Source organism: Macaca fascicularis, chromosome 16, assembly GCF_037993035.2.
Source record: "Macaca fascicularis isolate 582-1 chromosome 16, T2T-MFA8v1.1".
In the NCBI taxonomy this organism is placed as follows: domain Eukaryota; kingdom Metazoa; phylum Chordata; class Mammalia; order Primates; family Cercopithecidae; genus Macaca; species Macaca fascicularis.
Genome location: NC_088390.1, coordinates 8,409,630 through 8,429,133, shown reverse-complemented (window position 1 = coordinate 8,429,133; position 19,504 = coordinate 8,409,630). Strand labels below are relative to the sequence as shown.

At 47.7% G+C, this 19,504-nt stretch overlaps 2 protein-coding genes across 4 annotated transcripts in view; one reads left to right on the top strand and one right to left on the bottom strand.

Annotated features, from left to right (window-relative positions):
- The window catches only part of KRBA2 (KRAB-A domain containing 2), a 26,261-nt gene extending 14,829 nt beyond the window's left edge, over positions 1 to 11,432 (top strand). Inside the window, exons 4-5 of one of the 2 annotated variants that reach the window (XR_012425275.1) lie at positions 10,157 to 10,391; positions 10,743 to 11,432. Coding sequence is in view for 1 of the 2 variants with exons in the window: in XM_074018535.1 (XP_073874636.1) it covers positions 2,278 to 2,384 (107 nt within the window). In the remaining variant the exon portion in view is untranslated. Of the gene's footprint in view, positions 1 to 2,277; positions 3,655 to 10,156; positions 10,392 to 10,742 lie in introns of those variants that run through there. The other variant, XM_074018535.1, reaches the window with a different exon arrangement.
- ODF4 (outer dense fiber of sperm tails 4) lies at positions 10,180 to 19,504 on the bottom strand. Of its 2 annotated transcripts, XM_045375355.2 has the most exons (4): positions 19,262 to 19,504; positions 11,199 to 11,372; positions 10,761 to 10,895; positions 10,180 to 10,570 (listed from the first exon to the last, which is right to left on the bottom strand). In XM_045375355.2, exons 1-4 carry the CDS (start codon positions 19,359 to 19,361, stop codon positions 10,386 to 10,388), a joined length of 594 nt encoding a protein of 197 aa, XP_045231290.2. In that variant the 5' UTR covers positions 19,362 to 19,504; the 3' UTR covers positions 10,180 to 10,385. The 2 variants fall into 2 exon arrangements, with proteins under 2 accessions (XP_045231290.2, XP_005582910.1); XM_005582853.4 differs by lacking the exons at positions 11,199 to 11,372; positions 19,262 to 19,504 and adding an exon at positions 16,450 to 17,316.

Here is a 19,504-nt window from a genome sequence, read left to right as displayed (position 1 = left end):
AGTACGTAGCAGATGAGTGCTTGTGAGCCTTTCCTCTGGTTTTCACACAGATAGCTCACTCCTAACTTTGGTGAGTCATTCAGTGGCCAGATGTTTGCCTCTTTCCTCCTCCCCACTCTACCCCCACAATTCAGTGTACTGTTCTTTGAATGACATCCCCTCTGTTTTTGCCTCTCTTTCTCCTGATTGCAATGGCCGGAATGCTGGAAATGGCTGCCTTAAATGTAGGGACCATTAGGATCTTGCTCAATACAGAACCCAGGTCACCTGTAATAACACAGCTGCCTTCCAGTCCTGAAACCCTGCCTTTCTGCCCTGAGTGGGGTGCAGAGAACCAGTCCAGACACCTGAAACTGCCACCCTTCTTCATCTCCAGATGCAGGGGCTCTCTGTATCAGGAAGAGAGCCTCTCTGAAAATCTACTGTCATTCTGGGCTTTTTTGTGACCAGCTCTCCTTGCCTACCCCTTCTCTAGCCTGTCAGTTTCACTCATTCATTGGACATTTATAAGCCCTAAGGCATCCTGCTGGCCTTTGGAGGTACCAACAGGTAAAGAGACTGCTAAATGCAGAAAAATGGGCACAGAGTAAAGACTTGTAAGTCTGTAAAGGAGTGCTCAGTGAGAAGTCACACAAGCTAAGTTTCTTTTTTTTTTTTTTTTTTTTTTTTTTTTGAGACGGAGTCTCGCTCTGTCGCCCAGGCTGGAGTGCAGTGGCGCGATCTCGGCTCACTGCAAGCTCCGCCTCCCGGGTTCACGCCATTCTCCTGCCTCAGCCTCCCGAGTAGCTGGGACTACAGGCGCCCACCACCACGCCCGGTTAATTTTTTGTATTTTCAGTAAAGTTGGGATTTCACCGTGTTAGCCAGGATGGCCACGATCTCCTGACCTCGTGATCCACCTGCCTCGGCCTCCCAAAGTACTGGGATTGCAGGTGTGAGCCACCACGCCCGGCCGAGCTAAGTTTCCAAGGACCATCTGCAGATCACTGCTGAACATTCTCCATCCTGCCTACTTTGTATTATAAGAGGACTTCTTGCAGGGGAAGTATGGTCAGCAGGATCCTCACTCAGAGACCTGGCAGACACCACCTTAACCCGGTGATCAAAGTTAACCTCCCCAGTATATGTGCAACTACTGCTGCCCCGACAGGATGCACTGAGAACGTTTCTGTGACATTTCTACCACAGATACGCTACTTGCATCCAATTATGAAGAGACAAGAGACAAACCCAGATTGAGGGGCATTCTGCAAAATAATTGCCCTGTACTCTTTAAAAAATGGCAATGTTGAGAAAGACAAAGACAGACTGAGGCACTATTCCAGTTAAAGTAGGCTAGAGACATGGGAACCAAACACAATGCATGATCCAGGATATTCTTTTATTACAATGAGCATCATTGGGACAGTTGGCAAAATGTGAATATTGTCTGAAGATTATAATATTGTATCAAAGTTAATTTCCTGATCTTGAGGATTGTACTGTGGTTATGTAAGAGAATGTCCTTGTTTTTAGGAAATAGATGTTGAAATATTTTGAGATAAAGAGCATTATGTCGGCGATTTATTATCAAATAGTACAGAAAAATGAGTGTGTGTGTGTTTGTGTGTATGTGTGTGTGTGTGGACAGAGAGAAGGGAGGGACAGAGAGATATAAAACAAATGCAGCTGGATGCGGTGGCTCATGCCTATAATCTCAGCACTTTGGGAAGCCGAGGCGGGCAGATCACGAGGTCAGAAGTTCGAGACCAGCCTGACCAACATGGTGAAACTGTCTCTACTAAAAATACAAAAATTGGCCAGGCGTGGTGGCACGCGCCTGTAATCCCAGCTACTCAGGAAGCTGAGGCAGGAGAATTGCTTGAACCCAGGAGGTGGAGGTTGCAGTGAGCCGAGATCGTGCCACTGTACTCCAGCCTGGCAACAGCACGAGACTCCTTCTGAAAAAAAAAAAAAAAAATGCAGTAAAATGTTAACATTTGTGGGGAATCTGGGTGAAGAGTGGGAATTCTTTGTACTATTCTTGCAACTTTTCTGTAAGTCTACAATTACATCCAAAAAAAGTTAGAAGAATTGACAAGGTCCCACCAAAGAGGAGAGACAGCTTTGAATACAGAAATACAGCACAGTAACTTGGCAGTTTGTTTTTTAGCCTGCAAAGGCAGTATTCATGTGAGTGAGAGTCACTTGTCTTCAAGTCCTGGCATTTTATGTAGCGGATCCCAAAAGCTGCCTGAAAGCCCCCAGGCCTTATGTCGTTTCCCCTTCTGTTCACAGGTATCTTCCAGGCACTCACTAGAATATGGTGTCTGACAAGTTTCTCAGCTAACCAGGCATGGAACCAGAATTCTCAGCGATACCAAGGACAGTTTCTATCGCACTGACCAGGCTTCACCCTAGACAGTGGTCCCCTACTGAGAACAATTCTTCCTTTCCCCTGGCTACAAAATAGGGATTCCTGGCCTATTTCTGCCCAATACTCTATGGAAGCAGAAAATCATAAGTCTTGTGTTTTCTCCATTATAGAAAATTAGGCCAGGTGCGGCGGCTCATGCCCATAATCCCAGCACTTTGGGAGGCCAAGGTGAGTGGATCACTTGAGGTCAGGAGTTCGAGACCAGCCTGGCCAACATGCTGAAACCCTGTCTCTGCTAAAAATACAAAACTTAGCCAGGTGAGGTGGCGGACATCTATAACCCCAGCTACTCAGGAGGCTGAGGCAAGAGAATCACTTCAACCTGGGAGGCGGAGATTGCGCCACTGCACTCCAGCCTAGGCAACAGAGCGAGACTCTGTCTCCATTAAAAAAAAAAAAAAAAAGAAAGAAAAAATAAATACTATTCCCTCTTTCTTGGCCCTTGGTTTTTGGGGTGCTTTTGTATTGTTTAATAATGGACTTTATTTTTATTTTATTTTTATTTTCGAGACAGAGTTTCGCTCTTCTTGCCCAGGTTGGAGTGGAATGGCGCAATCTTGGCTCACTGCAACCTCCACCTTCTGGGTTCAAGTGATTCTCCTGCCTCTGCAAGTCTGTAGTTTACATTAGGGTTCACTCTTTGTGCTATGCATTCTATTGTGTGTGTGTGTGTGTTTGGAGACAGGGTCTCGCTCTATTGCCCAGGCCAGAGTGCAGTGGCACAGTCACGGTCCACTTCAGCCTCAAGCTCCTGAGCCTAAGTGATCCTTCCACCTCAGCCTGCCAAGTAACTGGGACTACAGCATGTGCAACCATGCCCGGCTCATTCTATGGGTTTTGACAAATGTAAAATTACATGTAGCTACCATTAAAGTATCATACAGAATAGTTACACTGCCCTAAAAGTCCCCTGTGCTCTAGCTAGCTATTCATCCCTCCCTTCCTACTCCCCAAACTCCTGGAGACCACTGATCTTTTTACTGTCTGTAGTTTTGCCTTTTCCAAAATGTTATATAGTTGGAATGATATAGTATGTTCCTTTTTCAGACTGCCTTCTTATACTTCGCAATGTGTATTTAAGGTTCCTCCATGTCTTTTGTGGCTTGATAGTTCATTTCTTTTTTTGCACTGAGTAATATTCCATTGTCTGGATATACCACAGTTTATACATTCACCTACTGAAGGATATCCTGCTTGCTCCTAATTTTTGGCAATTATGAATAAAGCTGCTATAAACATTTGTGTGTGGTTTTTGGGTAAGCGTCAGATTTTGGTTCATTTGGATAAACAGGAGCACAATGATCGCGAGATCATATGTTAAGAGTATGTTGCCGGGCGCGGTGGCTCAAGCCTGTAATCCCAGCACTTTGGGAGGCCGAGACGGGCAGATCACGAGGTCAGGAGATCGAGACCATCCTGGCTAACACGGTGAAACCCCGTCTCTACTAAAAAAATACAAAAAACTAGCCGGGCGAGGTGGCGGGCGCCTGTAGTCCCAACTACTTGGGAGGCTGAGGCAGGAGAATGGCGTGAACCCGTGAGGCGGAGCTTGCAGTGAGCTGAGATCCGGCCACTGCACTCCAGCCCGGGCGGCAGAGACTCCGTCTCAAAAAAAAAAAAAAGAAAAAAAAGAGTATGTTTAGCTTTTTAAGAAATTGCCAAACCAGGCCGGGCGTGGTGGCCCACTCCTGTAATCCCAACACTTTGGGAGGCCGAGGTCAGAAGTTCGAGACCAGCAAGGCCAACATGGTGAAACCTCGTCTCTACTAAAAATGCAAAAAAAGTAGCCAGGCGTGGTGGTGCACCCCTGTAATCCCAGCTACTCAGGAGGCCAAAGTGGGAGAATTGCCTGAACGTGGGAGATGGAGGCTGCAGTGAGCCAAGATGGCACCACTGCACTCCAGCCTGGGCAACAGAGCGAGACACTGTCCAAAAAAAAAAAAAAAGAAAGAAAGAAAAGAAAAGAAATTGCCAAACTGTCTTCCAATGTCGCTGGCCATTTTGCCTTCCCACCAACAATGAACGAGCATTCCTGTTGTTCCACATCATTGCTAGCTTTTGGTGTTGTATTTTGGATTTTAACTATTTTAATAGGTGCAGTGGTATCTCATTGTTTTAATTTGCAATTCCCTTGAAAACATACTATGTTGAACATCTTTTCATATGCTTACTTGCAATATGTATATCATCTTTGGTGAGATGTCTGTAGATCTTTTGCATATTTTTAAATCTTTTGCACATTTTGTAATTGGTTAGTTGAGTTTTAAGAATTCTTTGCCTGCTGTGGAAAATAGTCCTTTATCAGATATATCTTTTGTTTTTTTGTTTTTTTTTTGAGACGGAGTCTCACTCTGTCGCCCAGGCTGGAGTGCAGTGGCCGGATCTCAGCTCACTGCAAGCTCCGCCTCCCGGGTTCACGCCATTCTCCTGCCTCAGCCTCCCGAGTAGCTGGGACTACAGGCGCCCACCACCACGCCCGGCTAGTTTTTTGTATTTTTTAGTAGAGACGGGGTTTCACCATGTTAGCCAGGATGGTCTCAATCTCCTGACCTCGTGATCCGCCCGTCTCGGCCTCCCAAAGTGCTGGGATTACAGGCTTGAGCCACCGCACCCGGCCTCAGATATGTCTTTTGCAAATCTTTTCTCCCAGTGAGTGCTTTGTCTTTTCATACTCTTGAGACACTTAATATTGTCCAGGCTGGTCTTGAACTACTGGCCACAAGTAATCCTCCATCCTCAGCCTACCCCATGGCTGGGCTTGGCCCAACACTTGGTTTTTATTTACCCTATTTCTATTTCTCTGTTTCAGAGCTGGCTGGCTAATCTTGGCTGGAGCCAGAGACTACAAACTTGAACTAACAATGATAGAGATTTTTAAAAGAAAAAAAAAAGCTGTTTTCAAGATAAAAGTTTACTTACTCCAGTGCTGTGAAAATCAAAATCAAGATGCTTAGCACTCAGTCACTTTAGGAAACTAATAAAACCTAAGAGTGTTTCTTGGTTTTGTTGTTTTTTTTTTTTTTTGTGAGACAGAGTCTTGCTCTGTCACCCAGGCTGAAGTGCAATGGTGCGATCTCGGCTCACTGCAACCTCCGCCTCCGGGGTTCAGGCGATTCTCCTGCCTCAGCCTCCCAAGTAGCTGGGATTTCAGATGACCACCACCACACCCAGCTAATTTTTGTATTTTTAGTAGAGACAGGGTTTCGCCATGTTGGCCAGGCTGGTCTCGATATCCTGAGCTCGTAATCCACCGACCTCTGCCTCCCAAAGTGCTGGGATTACAGGAGTGAGCCACCGCACCCAGCCAAGGGTGTTCTTTTAAGACATTAGAAAAAAATTAAAATTTTTTTTTAAATTTTTTAAAAAAAGACATTAGATCAGGCCGAGCACAGTGGTTCACGCCTGTAATCCCAGCACTTTGGGAGGCTGAGGTGGGTGGATCACTTGAGGTCAGGAGTTCATGGCCAACATGGTGAAACCCTGTCTGTACTAAAAATACAAAAAAATTAGCCGGGCGTGGTGACACACTCCTGTAATTCCAGCTACTCTGGAGGCTGAGGCACGAGAATCTCTTGAATCCCTGGGAGGCAGAGGTTGCAGTGAGCTGAGATTGCGCGACTGCCAGGCTGGGTGATGGAGTGAGACTCAGTCTCAAAAAAAAAAAAAAAAAACCAACAACAAAAAGACATTAGATCAAAGATATAAAGAATATATGGTAGCCCCCTGCTTATCCACAGGAGATACAGTCCAAGATCCCCAGTGGTTGCCTGAAACCGTGGATAGTATCAAACCCTATATATACTGTGTTTTTTTCCACATACACATCCATGATAAAGTTTAATTTACAAATTAGGCACAGTAAGAGATTAACAGTAACTGATAATAAAATAGACAAATTATAATGCTCAGAATGATATGTAATTTAAAACTTAAGAATTGTTTATTTCTGAAATTTTCCACTTAATTTTTTTTTTTCTTTTTTGAGACAGAGTCTTGCTTTGTTGCCCAGGCTGGAGTGCAGTGGCACAATCTCAGCTCGCTGCAACCTCCGCCTCCCCAGTTCAAGTGATTCTCCTGCCTCAGCCTCCCAAGTAGCTGGGACTACAGGCATGTGCCACCACACCCAGCCAATTTTTGTATTTTTAGTAGAAACGGGGTTTCACCATGTTGGCCAGGCTGATCTTGAACTCCTGACCTCAAGTGATCCACTCACCTGGGCCTCCCAAAGTGCTGGGATTATAGGTGTGAGCCACTGTGCCTGGCCATGCTTAATAATTTTGGACCCCAGTTGACCACGGGTAACTGACATCATGGAAAGCGAAGCAAAACCACCAGATACCTTGATCTTGGATTTCTTGATAATGAGAGAACTACTGATAATAAGGAACTACCAGTAGTGAGGGAACTACTATAAATTCTAATCTGTATTGAGGAACGAAGACACAATCATCAAAAGCATACCTGTGCTGTAACTTAAAATCTTTCCATTCTTTTTCTTGTTTGTCTCTTTGTTTCTTTGTTTTTCAGACAGGGTCTTACTCTGACACCCAGGGGCTCACTGCAGCTTTGACCTCCTGGGCTCAGGCAATCCTCCCACCTCAATCTCCCTTGTAGCTGGGACTACAGGCCTGTGCTACCATGCCCGGCTAATTTTGGTATTTTTTGTAGAGTCAGAGTTTCACCATGTTCCTGAGGCTGATCTCAAACTCCTGGGCTCAACCAACCTACCTGTCTTGGATTCCCAAAGTGCTGGGCTTCCAGGCATGAGCCACGACCCTGCCTCCCTTCTTCTTCTGTCAAGATTATTTGTAAATGTTTCCTTCGTTATTCAGACTTCACACATTTATTGTTCTCTCTGGTGGAATATTACCAGCCTCTTCAAGCCTTGCTGTTTGATTGTAATTCAAATTAAGTTCTGAAAATCCTAGCTATGTAAGTATTGGAGTTGTCTTTGTAAAGCAGAACAATTTTAGTTTCAATCTGTTTTAATCCTCCCTTTAGCCAAAGAAGTTGTGTCCATCAGCACAGTCTCAGTTATGCTAAGGTAATAAACAACCCTGAAATCCTAGATGCTTACAGCAACCAGGTTAAATTCTCACTCACACCGTGTGTCTTGGTCTGCTCAGGCTGCCATTGCAAAAGTCTATAGACTGGGTGCCTTAAATAGCAGAATTATTTTTCTCACAATTCTGGAGGCAATAAATTCAAGATACAGGTTCTGGCTGATTCCGTTTCTGGGGAGGGCTTCCTTCCTAGTTCAAAGGCAGCTGCCATCTAGCTATGTCCTCACACGGCCTTTCTTCAGTGCATGTTTGCAGAGAGAAAGAGACAGAGTTTTGGTGTCTCTTATAAAGAACCACTAATCCTATTGGATAGGGCGCCCACCCTTATGACGTGATTTAACCCCACTTACCTCCTAAAAAGCCCCATCTCCAGATACAGTTACATTGGGAGTAAGGGCTTCAACATATGAATTTCAGGGAGAAACAATTTAGTCCATAGCACTACCTATCCATCAAGCATCTGCTGTGGGCTCCGCTCCATGTCTCCTCATTCCAGCACCCAGGGTGACAGATCAGCCACCACTTTGAATGTTGTTACTGTGGCAGAGGGAATTAACACTAGTAATTAAATGTTCCACGTCCACTTCCAAATCTCCTACGAAATGTCTCTGTGGCTCAAGCTAACCTGAAACACTGCGGGAAAGAGACTTCTGGAAAACAGTTGCAGTTTAGCTAAGCTGACACAATACACCAAATAGGTAAGGAAGAAAGAATACCAATCCTAGGCCGGGCACGGTGGCTCACACCTGTAATCCCAGCACTTTGGGAGGCCAAGGCGGGCGGATCACCTGAGGTCGGGAGTTCAAGACCAGCCTGACCAACATGGAGAAACCCTGTCTCTACTAAAAATACAAAATTAGCTGGACGTGGTGGCGCATGCCTATAAATCCCAGCTACCCAGGAGGCTGAGGCAGGAGAATCGCTTGAACCCAGGAGGCAGAGGTTGCGGTGAGCCAAGATCATGCCATCGCACTCCAGCCTGGGTTGGAATAGAGACAGGGTTTCACCATGTTGGCCAGGCTGCTCTCGAACTCCTGACGTCAGGTGATCCGCCCGCCTTGGCCTCCCAAGGGGCTGGGATTACAGGCGTGAGCCACCACGCCCGGCCCTAATTTTTTTAAATAAGGCTTCAAATAATTGCTTGGCCCTTCCCTCTCTTCCACCATGTGAAAACACAACAGAAGGCACCATCTTGGAAACAGACAGCAAGCCCTCACTAGGCACGGAATCTGCTGGTGCCTTGATCTTAAAGTTCCCAGATTCTAGAATTGTGAAAAATAAATTTCTGTTCTTTATAAATTATCCAGTCTCAGGTACTTTGTTAGAGAGTGCAAATGGACCAAGACATTCAATTAAAATACATTTTAGACTGGGTACAGTGGTTCATGCCTGTAATCCCAGTGCTTTGGGAGGCTGAGGCAGGAGGATCACTTGATGCTGGGAGTTCGAGACCAGCCTGGGCAACATGATGAGCTCCCTTCCGCCATCTCCAAAAACACTTTTTTTTTTTTTTTTTTTTTTGAGACAGAGTCTCGCTCTGTTGCCCAGGCTGGAGTGCAGTGGCGTGATCTCGGCTCACTGCAAGCTCCGCCTCCTGGGTTCACGCCATTCCCCTGCCTCAGCCTCCCGAGTAGCTGGGACTACAGGCGTGTGCCTGCACTCCTGTAGCTGCCTGGTATCGTGGTTTCATCTGGAGGGATAGACATGACCCAGATCAGCTATGGATGCTCTCTTGGGAGGCTGGCCTCTCTGGGCAACATGTCCAAAGCCTGATGGGCATTGCCAGCACTCCCCAAGCTGGCTTTAAAACCCAAATGTGCAACTTACCTTTTGGACCTAACCCGAATGCTTTCCTTTGTCGCCATGTTTTATTCCTGCTGTTACATAGCGGAGGGTGTGGGAGGCTTGGGTGGAAAGCTATAGCAGCCAGGGTGGATGGTGGTTTCCAGGGCACAGGCCCTATGCATTCTGTCATCGGAGCTGGACACAAAGGGTGGGAATGCCGCCCAGGACACACACCTGGGCGAACCACCTGTGCTGTGGTGCTCGTTGTTCAACCTGCCTCTTATCTTTGAGCCTTTTGGCTTTTGAATCCTTCACTATGCTTAAGCCAACAAGATGGTAGGTGATACCTCTCTCCTAATCAGCGCTACCTCCTCCACCCACTAACTAGCAAATGTTGGGTCAGAGATAACAAAGAAAAAGAGGCGTAGGCCGGGCGCGGTGGCTCAAGCCTGTAATCCCAGCACTTTGGGAGGCCGAGATGGGCGGATCACGAGGTCAGGAGATCGAGACCATCCTGGCGAACACGGTGAAACCCCGTCTCTACTAAAGAAATACAAAAAACTAGCCGGGCGAGGTGGCGGGCGCCTGTAGTCCCAGCTACTCTGGAGGCTGAGGCCGGAGAATGGCGTGAACCCGTGAGGCGGAGCTTGCAGTGAGCTGAGATCCGGCCACTGCACTCCAGCCTGGGCTACAGAGCGAGACTCCGTCTCAAAAAAAAAAAAAAAAAAAAAAAAAAAAGAGGCGTAGCTCTCCAGAGGTATTTGCCCATGTACAAGTATGCTCTGGTAGAGGTTGGGCAGGTTTAGGGACTAGCAGGTGCCAAAAGGCTCCTGGGCAGCAAGAACTGGAAAACAAACTTGTTCTTTCTCCCTTCCTCTCCCTCCTCCTCTAGCTTGCCTCAACAACAGCCAGATATGAGAAAGAAGAGACGGACAGTTTATTCCACATCACTCAAGCTCAATCAAGTCAGGCAGAAAGCAGAGGAGTGCAAAGCTGGTCCAGCATCCTCCCTTTCTCATTCCTTGCAATGATGAGGACCAACCTATTCAAGGGCTGTGGGGAGGATGAGGAGACAGGGTCAGAGGAACGGACTGAACTTGGTGCCAGGAGCTCAGAAAAGGTTACAGGTGTGTATCCTTCCGCTCAGGATCCAGGACCCCCTCCTGGGTGATGGGGGTGTCTGTGATCATCTGTGCCCTTGGAGATTCTTCTGCTGAGCCGAAACTGCTGCTGCAGGACACGGTGCCACTGGGGTGGCTCAGAATCAGACTCCAGAAACTTTTATAGTTGAAGTAGCAAAGGATCGCTGGGAAAGGACAGGGACAGGGGAGAGGAAGGTTGTGACTGGGAGGTAAAGTGACAAGCAGGGTGAGGCCAAAGGGAAGATAAGATCCTAAAAATCTAACCCTGGGGATCGCCAGCCTCTTCCCTCCACACTTTCCCTGACCTAACTTTCCCATGTCCCTTCCTTCCCCCAGGGCCCTCTGGCCACTCACCGCAGCTGACATATAGGATGAGCACCAGCCAACCAATGAAATAGCTCCATCCGATGGGGATGGATACATTCCTCTCCACCTCGAAGATCCAGATGTTAATGGGGAACAGCATGAGGGTGAAGAAGATGAAGGTCACTAGGAGACAGGAAGCAGAGGGTCTCGTTGTCATGCAAGAGTCCCACAGGAGGCTCTTCCTCATCTGCTGGGCTAGAGCCACAAACCACATCACCACGCACAGAGTGACTGGCCTCTGAGGTTCCAGGAGTCAACCCCTCCATTTCTACCTCTCTTGTGACCAGGAAATGATGTAACCCGATTCTCGGCTCTGTTCTCCCACCACCCACAAAACCCCCACACCACCCCCAAAGAAGAGGGAGAAGTGCCCAGGAAGATGTGGGTTAGGAAAACAAAGGACCTTTTTCCAGAGCTAAGAGGCACCTTCACAGAAGCTCAAGATGGTCCCGACCAAGCCGACAATGGGCAATTTCTGAACAGCGGGCAGGTAGGGCAGGTGCAACCAGATGGTGAGGATGAGGCCCAGCCCCAGGGTCAGGTTGAAGCTTAACTTAGCCACCTTAAACATGGGCTGATTTGTCCACAGCTTAAAACTGTCTGGGGAAAATGACAAACAAAAAGATCAACTAAGGATTCACAAAAGACGAAACATAAAAATGAGCAAATACAAGAAAACGTACCACCGGGTGCGGTGACTCAGGCCTGTAATCCCAGCACGTTGGGAGGCCGAGGCAGGTGGATCACAAGGTCAGGAGTTCAAGACCAGCCTGGCCAACATAGTGAAACTCCATCTCTACTAAAAATACAAAAAGTAGCTGGGCATGGTGGTGTGTGCCTGTAGTCCCAGCTACTCGGGAGGCTGAGGCAGGAGAATCGCTTGAACCTGGGAGGCGGAGATTGCGGTGAGCCACTGCACTCCAGCCTGGTCAACAGAGCAAGACTCTGCCTACAAAAATAAACAAAAAAAAAGATAGAAAGAAAATGTACGGGCCCATTAATAACCAGAGAAATGCACATTTGAAGTAACACTGAAATATTGCTTTCACTTCTTTTTTTTTTTTTTTGAGACGGAGTCTCGCTGTGTCGCCCAGGCTGGAGTGCAGTGGCGCGATCTCGGCTCACTGCAAGCTCTGCCTCCCAGGTTCACGCCATTCTCCTGCCTCAGCCTCCCGAGTAGCTGGGACTACAGGCGCCCGCCACCACGCCTGGCTAATTTTTAGTATTTTTTTTTAGTAGAGACGGGATTTCACCATGTTAGCCAGGATGGTCTCGATCTCCTGACCTCATGTTCCGCCCGCCTCGGTCTCCCAAAGTGCTGGGATTACAGGCATGAGCCACCGCGCCCAGCAGCTTTCACTTCTTAAATAAGCCAAGATCCTTGATATGGAGATTGTTTGATAATCTCAACCGCATGCAAATGAATACCTCAACAGAAAAGAAAATGGACAGGACTTAAACTGCAGTTCTCCAAAGAAGGAGTACAAATGTCTGATCAACATATGAAGCTCAACACAAAGAATTGCTAATTAAATGTGATTTGTGAAAAACCATCGAGGCCGAGCATGGTGGCTCACACCCGTAATCCCAGCACTTTGGGAAGCTGAGGTGGGGGGATCTCTTGAGCCTAAGGGTTTGAGACCAGCCTGGACAACACAGGGAGGCCCTGTCTCTTTGAAAATATACAACTGGAGCTGGGTATGGAGGCTCATGCCTGTAATCCTAGCCCTTTGGGAGGCTGAGGTGGGCGGGTCACTTGAGATCAGGTGTTCGAGACCAGCCTGGCCAACATGGTGAAACCCCATCTCTACTAAAAATACAAAAATGAGTGGGGCATGGTGGCACGTGCCTGTAATCCCAGCTACTGGGAGGCTGAGACAGGAGAATTGCTTGATCCCGGGAGGCCAAGTTTGCAGTGAGCTGAGATCGTACCACTGCACCCCAGCCTGGAGGACAGAGTAAGATTCCATCACACACACACTATATATATATATATATATATATATACACACACAGACACACACACACACTTGGCTGGGCACGGTGGCTCACACCTGTAATGCCAGCACTTTGGGAGAGCAAGGTGGGCAGATCACAAGGTCAGGAGATCAAGACCATCCTGGCCAACATGGTGAAACCCCATCTCTACATACATATATATATAAACTGTCAAATTAGCAAAGATCAAAATAAGATTGATAACACCTAGTATAGGAGAGTATATAGAGAAAAGAGGTCCTCTCACACACTCCTGGTGGGCAGCATTTGTGGTGAATGATCTGGCATAAAAGATCCAGAAAATCTACATTCTTTTACCGTACATGCTTCTTCTTAGAATTTATGTTAAGGAATAATCAGATATCTGCAGCAAAATCTGGGTACAAGAATCTTCTTTGCAGAGGTATTAATATGTCGGCCAAGCATGCTGGCTCATGCCTGTAATCCCAGTACTTTGAGAGGCTGAGGTGGGTGGATCACTTGAGGTCAGGAGTTTGAAACCAGCCTGGCCAACATGGTAAAAACCCTGCCTCTACTAAAAATACAAAAATTAGCCAGGTGTGGTGGCACCTGTGTGTAGTCTCAGCTACTGGGGAGGCTGAGGTGGGCGGATCGCTTGAGCCCAGGAGGCAGGGGTTGCAGTGAGCCGAGATCACGCCACTGCACTCCAACCTGGGCAACAGAGTAAGACTCTGTCTCAAAAAAAAAAAAAAAAAGTCCAATAAGCTCCTTGATTTACAAGAGATTTGTAAAATAAATTATACTATACCCACACATTGGGTTATTGTGTGTTCATTTAAAATGGTGATAGGTGATAGACTAGGCACAATGGTTCACAACGGTAATTCCAACACTTTGGGAGGTGGAGGCAGGAGGATCACTTGAGCCCAGGAGTTGGAGACCAGCCTGGGCAGCATCGGGAGACACTGGTCTCTACAAATTAAAAAAAAAAACAGTAGCCAGGCATGGTGGCATGCACCTGTGGTTCCAGCTACCCAGGAGCTTCGAGGTGGGAGGATCACTCGGGCCCAGGAGTTCGAGGCTGCAGTGCAATAAACTACAATCTCACCACTGCACACCATCCTGGGTGACAGAGTGAGACACTGTCTCAAAATAAAAATAAAAATAGATGCTTGTCTCTGAATAGAGTGTCTCCGGAAAGAAACAGAAGAAACTGAGGAGGGAGACTGGATACCAAGAGATAACAGACTCACTTCATTATACAATCCTTTGTATTCTTTGAATATTCACTGTTTATACACTACCTAATCCTAATTAAATAAATTTTAAAAATCAGTGATGTTCGGCTGGATGCGGGGGCTCACACCTGTAATCCCAGCACTTTGGGAGTCCGAGGCAGGCGAACCACCTGAGGTCAGGAGTTCAAGACCAGCCTGGTCAACATGGTGAAACCCCGTCTCTACTAAAAATACAAAAATTAGCTGGACATGGTGGCGGGGGCCTGTAATCCCAGCTACTTGAGAGGCTGAGGCCGGAGAATCACTTAAACCTGGGAGGCAGAAGTTGCAGTGACCTGAGACCGCCACTGCATTCCAGCCTGGGCAACAGAGCAAGATTCTGTCTCAAAAAAAAAAAAAAAAAAAAATTGGCCGGGCGCAGTTGCTCAAGCCTGTAATCCCAGCACTTTGGGAGGCCGAGACGGGCGGATCACGAGGTCAGGAGATCGAGACCATCCTGGCTAACACAGTGAAACCCCGTCTCTACTAAAAAATACAAAAAAAACTAGCTGGGCGAGGTGGCGGGCACCTGTAGTCCCAGCTACTCAGGAGGCTGAGGCAGGAGAATGGCGTAAATCCGGGAGGCGGAGCTTGCAGTGAGCCAAGATCCGACCACTGCACTCCAGCCTGGGCGACAGAGCGAGACTCTGCCTCAAAAAAAAAAAAAAAATTAAATTAAATTAATAAATAAAAATAAAAAGCCTGGCTGTCTTTGAGTAGCTCCATAGAGCAAGGCGCCTACGTGAGTTTCAGAGCCAGACACACCTGAGTTGCAATTCCAAACCTGCCATTATTAGGTTGATCCATATGAAATGGCTCCTTTTGTAGGTGAAAAAGCAGTCAAATATTAGCATGTCATTTGGTTCAATCTAATAGCTTTATGACCCTGAGCAAGGTACTTAATCTCTCTGAGTCCCAATTTTCTCATCTCTAAAATAGGGATAATTATCTCTATCCTTAGGGTTGACTGAGGACTAAATCGAACAAATGGAGGAAGTGTACAATAAAGGATAGCTTTTGTTTCCCCAAATTTATTATAATAAGGACATAATACTTTCATAATTTATTATATGAATACTTTCATATTCATACAATAAGGATATAATACTTTCAGAAAATAAGAGCCGTGTGGTTTTTTTCATGCTAAGGAAAGTGAAAAAATTGAAATAAGGGTCAAAAGCTCTGGTTATCCCCAGGAGCTGAGAAAGAACTCCAAATTCCTGAGGGGTGAGGGAACAGCATAACCAGAGACTAACAAGAATAAGATCCAGGTGTGGTGGCCAGGGCCTGTAGTCTGAGATTCTCAGGAAGTTAAAGCAGGAGGATCCCTTGAGCCCAGAAGTTGGAAGCTGCAATGAGCTATGATTGCACCACTGCACTCCAGCCTGGGTGACAGAGTGAGACCTTTTCTCTAAAAAAATCGGTGAAACAAACAAAAAAAAAAACAAGGATAAGGAACGAAGCAGCTGCAGGAATTCAGGGAAGGAAGGAACACGGAAACCAGGTGTGGAAACAGGAAAATGATCCAGAAAAGCAAGGCCTGAGGCAGAAGGAAAGGAGAGCGTGTATCCCACACGCTTCTCAGGGCCTGAGAAGAGACATTGCAAGGAGTCCTCTCAAAGCTCTGGGTACACAAGACTAAGAAAACCCCCATCTCACTGGGGCTCTTCTCCCTGGTAAATTAGGCGATTAATGAGTGAGTCTCTTGTGCTAAGGGTCCATGCCCCTCACAACTTTTTTTTTTTTTTTTTTTTTTTGAGACGGAGTTTCGCTCTTGTTACCCAGGCTGGAGTGCAGTGGTGCGGTCTCGGCTCACTGTGACCTCCGCCTGCCGGGTTCAAGCGATTCTCCTGCCTCAGTCTCCAGAGTAGCTGGGATTACAGGCATGTGCCACCATGCCTGGCTAATTTTTTGTATTTTTAGTAGAGATGAGGTTTCACTGTGTTAGCCAGGATGGACTCGATCTACCCACCTCAGGTGATCCACCTGCCTTGGCCTCCCAAAGTGCTGGAATTACAGGCGTGAGCCACAGCGCCCGGCCTGATTTTTTTTTTTTTTTTTAGAGACAGGTGTCTCACTAGGTTGCCCAGGCTGGACTCAAACTCCTGGGCCCAAGCAATCCTCCCACCTCAGCCTCCTGGATAGCTGAGACCACAGGTGTACCGCACCATGACCAACTCTCTCACAGCATTCTTAGAAGCACAGATTTGGCTCTGGGTTTTATCAAAAGCAGTGACATTTTCCTTTGCACCAATCAAATCTATTTAGCCAGGCTACAGGACGAGAAATGATCGTTGGCGGTCTCAGTGCCAATGGAACTATCTTGCAGGCCAAAAAGTAAAGATGACCAGGGAGAGGGAACAAGAATACATCCAGGGTGCAGATAGAGAGGCCAAGACAGGCTGGAGGCCTGGGCTGGGATTGGGGCTGGAGGGGCTCACCTTTCCCATTCTCTAAGTCAGAACAGCCCCTGGATTTGCAGAAGTGCAGGAGCCCCATGGACATAATGTGGGCTGATGTGTGGATTCTGTTGCTGACATCTACGGGCCAGCGCTGGTAGAAGCGGCTCCTAGAGAGGTACAGCCATTTCTTGGAGAAGGCCATGACCAACAGTAGGATAAAGGCAACCAGGCTGAGCTCAGAAGCCAACACCTGGGCCATCCAGTGGAAACTGTGTGCGACTCTCCATTGAAAGGGAAGCGGAGAGTTCCGGCGCTGGCTCAAGGACCCATCTCGTCCCAGCTCACCTCTGCCCCATCCTGCCTCCCCACTCTTCGTTTCCTTTTCAGGTCTCTGATGTTGGTCTCTTTCTCCTTCTGACCTAGGGAACTCATTCCCAGGGTCCTCTGCATCCATCTTGAGCACCACTTCTCCCCCTGTCTCCCTCTTCCCTCACCAGCCTCAATTGTCTCTTCTCATCTTTCAGATCGTTTCATCAGCTGCCACCATGCAGCCTGGGGTCTGAGAAAGAATGAGGAAGTCTAATAAGAGACCTTAATCTAATAAGAGACTCTTGATCCAAGAGAAGGCCCCAACCCATTCAGCAGGCCAGGTCCCCTAACTGCCACGGAATTTTCCTGGGGCACAGTGAGATGGGGGAGGAGAACCAAGACTTCAGCTTTTTTTTTTTTTTTTTTTTTTTTAAAGAAAGACAGAGTCTCCCTCTATTGCCCAGGCTGGGGCCTGGGGTTCCGTGACACAACTTTGGCTCACTGCAACCTTGAACTTCTGGGTTCAAGTGATCCTCCCACCTCAGCCTCCTGAGTAGCTGGGACTACAGGATTGTGCCACCATGCCTGGCTAATTTTTCTTTTTTTTTCTTCTTTTTTTTTTTTTTTTGAGATGGAGTCTCGCTCTGTCGCCCAGGCTGGAGTGCAGTGAGGCAATCTCGGCTCACTGCCAGCTCCGCCTCCCGGGTTCACGCCATTCTCCTGCCTCAGCCTCCCGAGTAGCTGGGACTACAGGCGCCCACCACCACGCCCGGCTAATTTTTTGTATTTTTAGTAGAGACGGGGTTTCACTGTGTTAGCCAGGATGGTCTTGATCTCCCGACCTCGTTATCCACCCACCTTGGCCTCCCAAAGTGCTGGGATTACAGGTGTGAGCCACCACGCCCGGCCACTAATTTTTCAATTGTTTGTAGAGATGGGGTCTTGATATGTTACCCAGTCTGATCTCAAACTCCTGGCCTCTGCCAGGCACAGTGGCTCACATCTGTAATCCCAGCACTTTGGGTGGCCAAGGTGGGTGGATCACCTGAGGTCGGGAGTTCGAGACCATCCTGACCAACATGGAGAAACCCCGTCTCTACTAAAAATACACAATTAGCTGGGCGTGGTGGCGTGTGCCTGCAATCCCAGCTACTCGGGAGGCTGAGGCAGGAGAATTGCTTGAACCCAGGAGGCAGAGGTTGTGGTGAACTGAGATCATGCCATTGCTCTCCAGCCTGGGCAATAAGAGTGAAACTTAGTCTCAAAAAAAAAAAAAAAAAAAAAAATCCTGCCCTCATGAGATCTTCCCCGCTTGGCCTCCCAAAGCATTGGGATTACAGGTGTGAGCCACCGCACCTGGCCCGTGGCTCCAGCCCTAACTCTTTCTGGAAATCCTGTTTCTCAGGCCACAGCTCAGAACTGTGGATCTGACGCCTCCCGCCAGCTTCTGCCCCACTTTACATGCGAGCAGTGGTCTGGGAGAGGCCTTCCTGTGGTTTGCGTATGGTTAATTTGTCCTCATCAAACCTCACGTTGAAATGTGCTCCCCAGTGTGGTGGTGATGGTGGGAGGTGAGAGGGCTGAGTGGGTGGTGTTCGGGTCATGGGGGCAGATGCCTTGCGAAGGGATTAACGCCTTCCCTGAGACCTCACTCTATTAGCTCCCCACAATAGCTGGTTGTTAAAAAGAACTTGGAACTGTTACCAAGCAAAAGGGCTCACTGCCCGATGTGCATAGAAGCCAATACTAGGGCACTAGGTTTTGAGAAAAGAAAAGCTTTATTGTGAGTTGACCCACAGGGATATGGGAATCCAGCTCAAATCTGCTGCCTTTGCTGGCCTTAAGGCAGTCCTTCCATGAGAAAAGGTTTAGGGGGTGGATTCTGGGACTAGCGGATGATTGGTGGAAAGAAAGGAGAAGTCTAGAAAGTCCTTAACCATGTCCAGTTATCTCTGCAAGCTTCTTCATGGGCTGCATGTGCAAATTTGGTGGCGTTAGTATGAAACATCAGGTGGAGGCCGGGCGCGGTGGCTCAAGCCTGTAATCCCAGCACTTTGGGAGGCCGAGACGGGCGGATCACGAGGTCAGGAGATCGAGACCATCCTGGCTAACACAGTGAAACCCCGTCTCTACTAAAAATACAAAAACTTAGCTGGGCGAGGTGGCAGGCGCCTGTAGTCCCAGCTACTCGGGAGGCTGAGGCAGGAGAATGGCGTGAACCCGGGAGGCGGAGCTTGCAGTGAGCTGAGATCCGGCCACCGCACTCCAGCCTGGGTGACAGAGTGAGACTCCGTCTCAAAAAAAAAAAAAAAAAAAAAGAAACATCAGGTGGAAATTCGGGCTGCGACATCAGCAAGCTCGTTCTGTGCAGATTGCAGTCAGCTATACGGGTTCCCACGGATTTCAGCCAGTTCTGTTGTAAGCAAAGGGAGTTTCAGGATTTCAGCAAGCTGTTTCTTGGCTACCATCCTGTAAACTCGAAAATGTCCGTTAATCACTGGTTATTTAACTCTTTGGGGCACAGTTTCAGCTCCTCCCTTACCTTGTGATCTCTGCGCAAGCCAGCTCCCCTTCGCCCTCCACCATAAGTGGAAGCAGTCTGGCATCCTCAACAGACACCCAATCTTGAGCTTTCTGGCCATCAGAATTGTGAGCCAATTAGTCCTTTTTTCTTTATGAATTATTCAACCTCAAGTATTCTGTTATAGCAACACAAAATGGACTAGGACAGTCCCCTTTTCTCTTCCTATTTCCTCTGCCCTAACCCCAACCCCAAATGCTCACT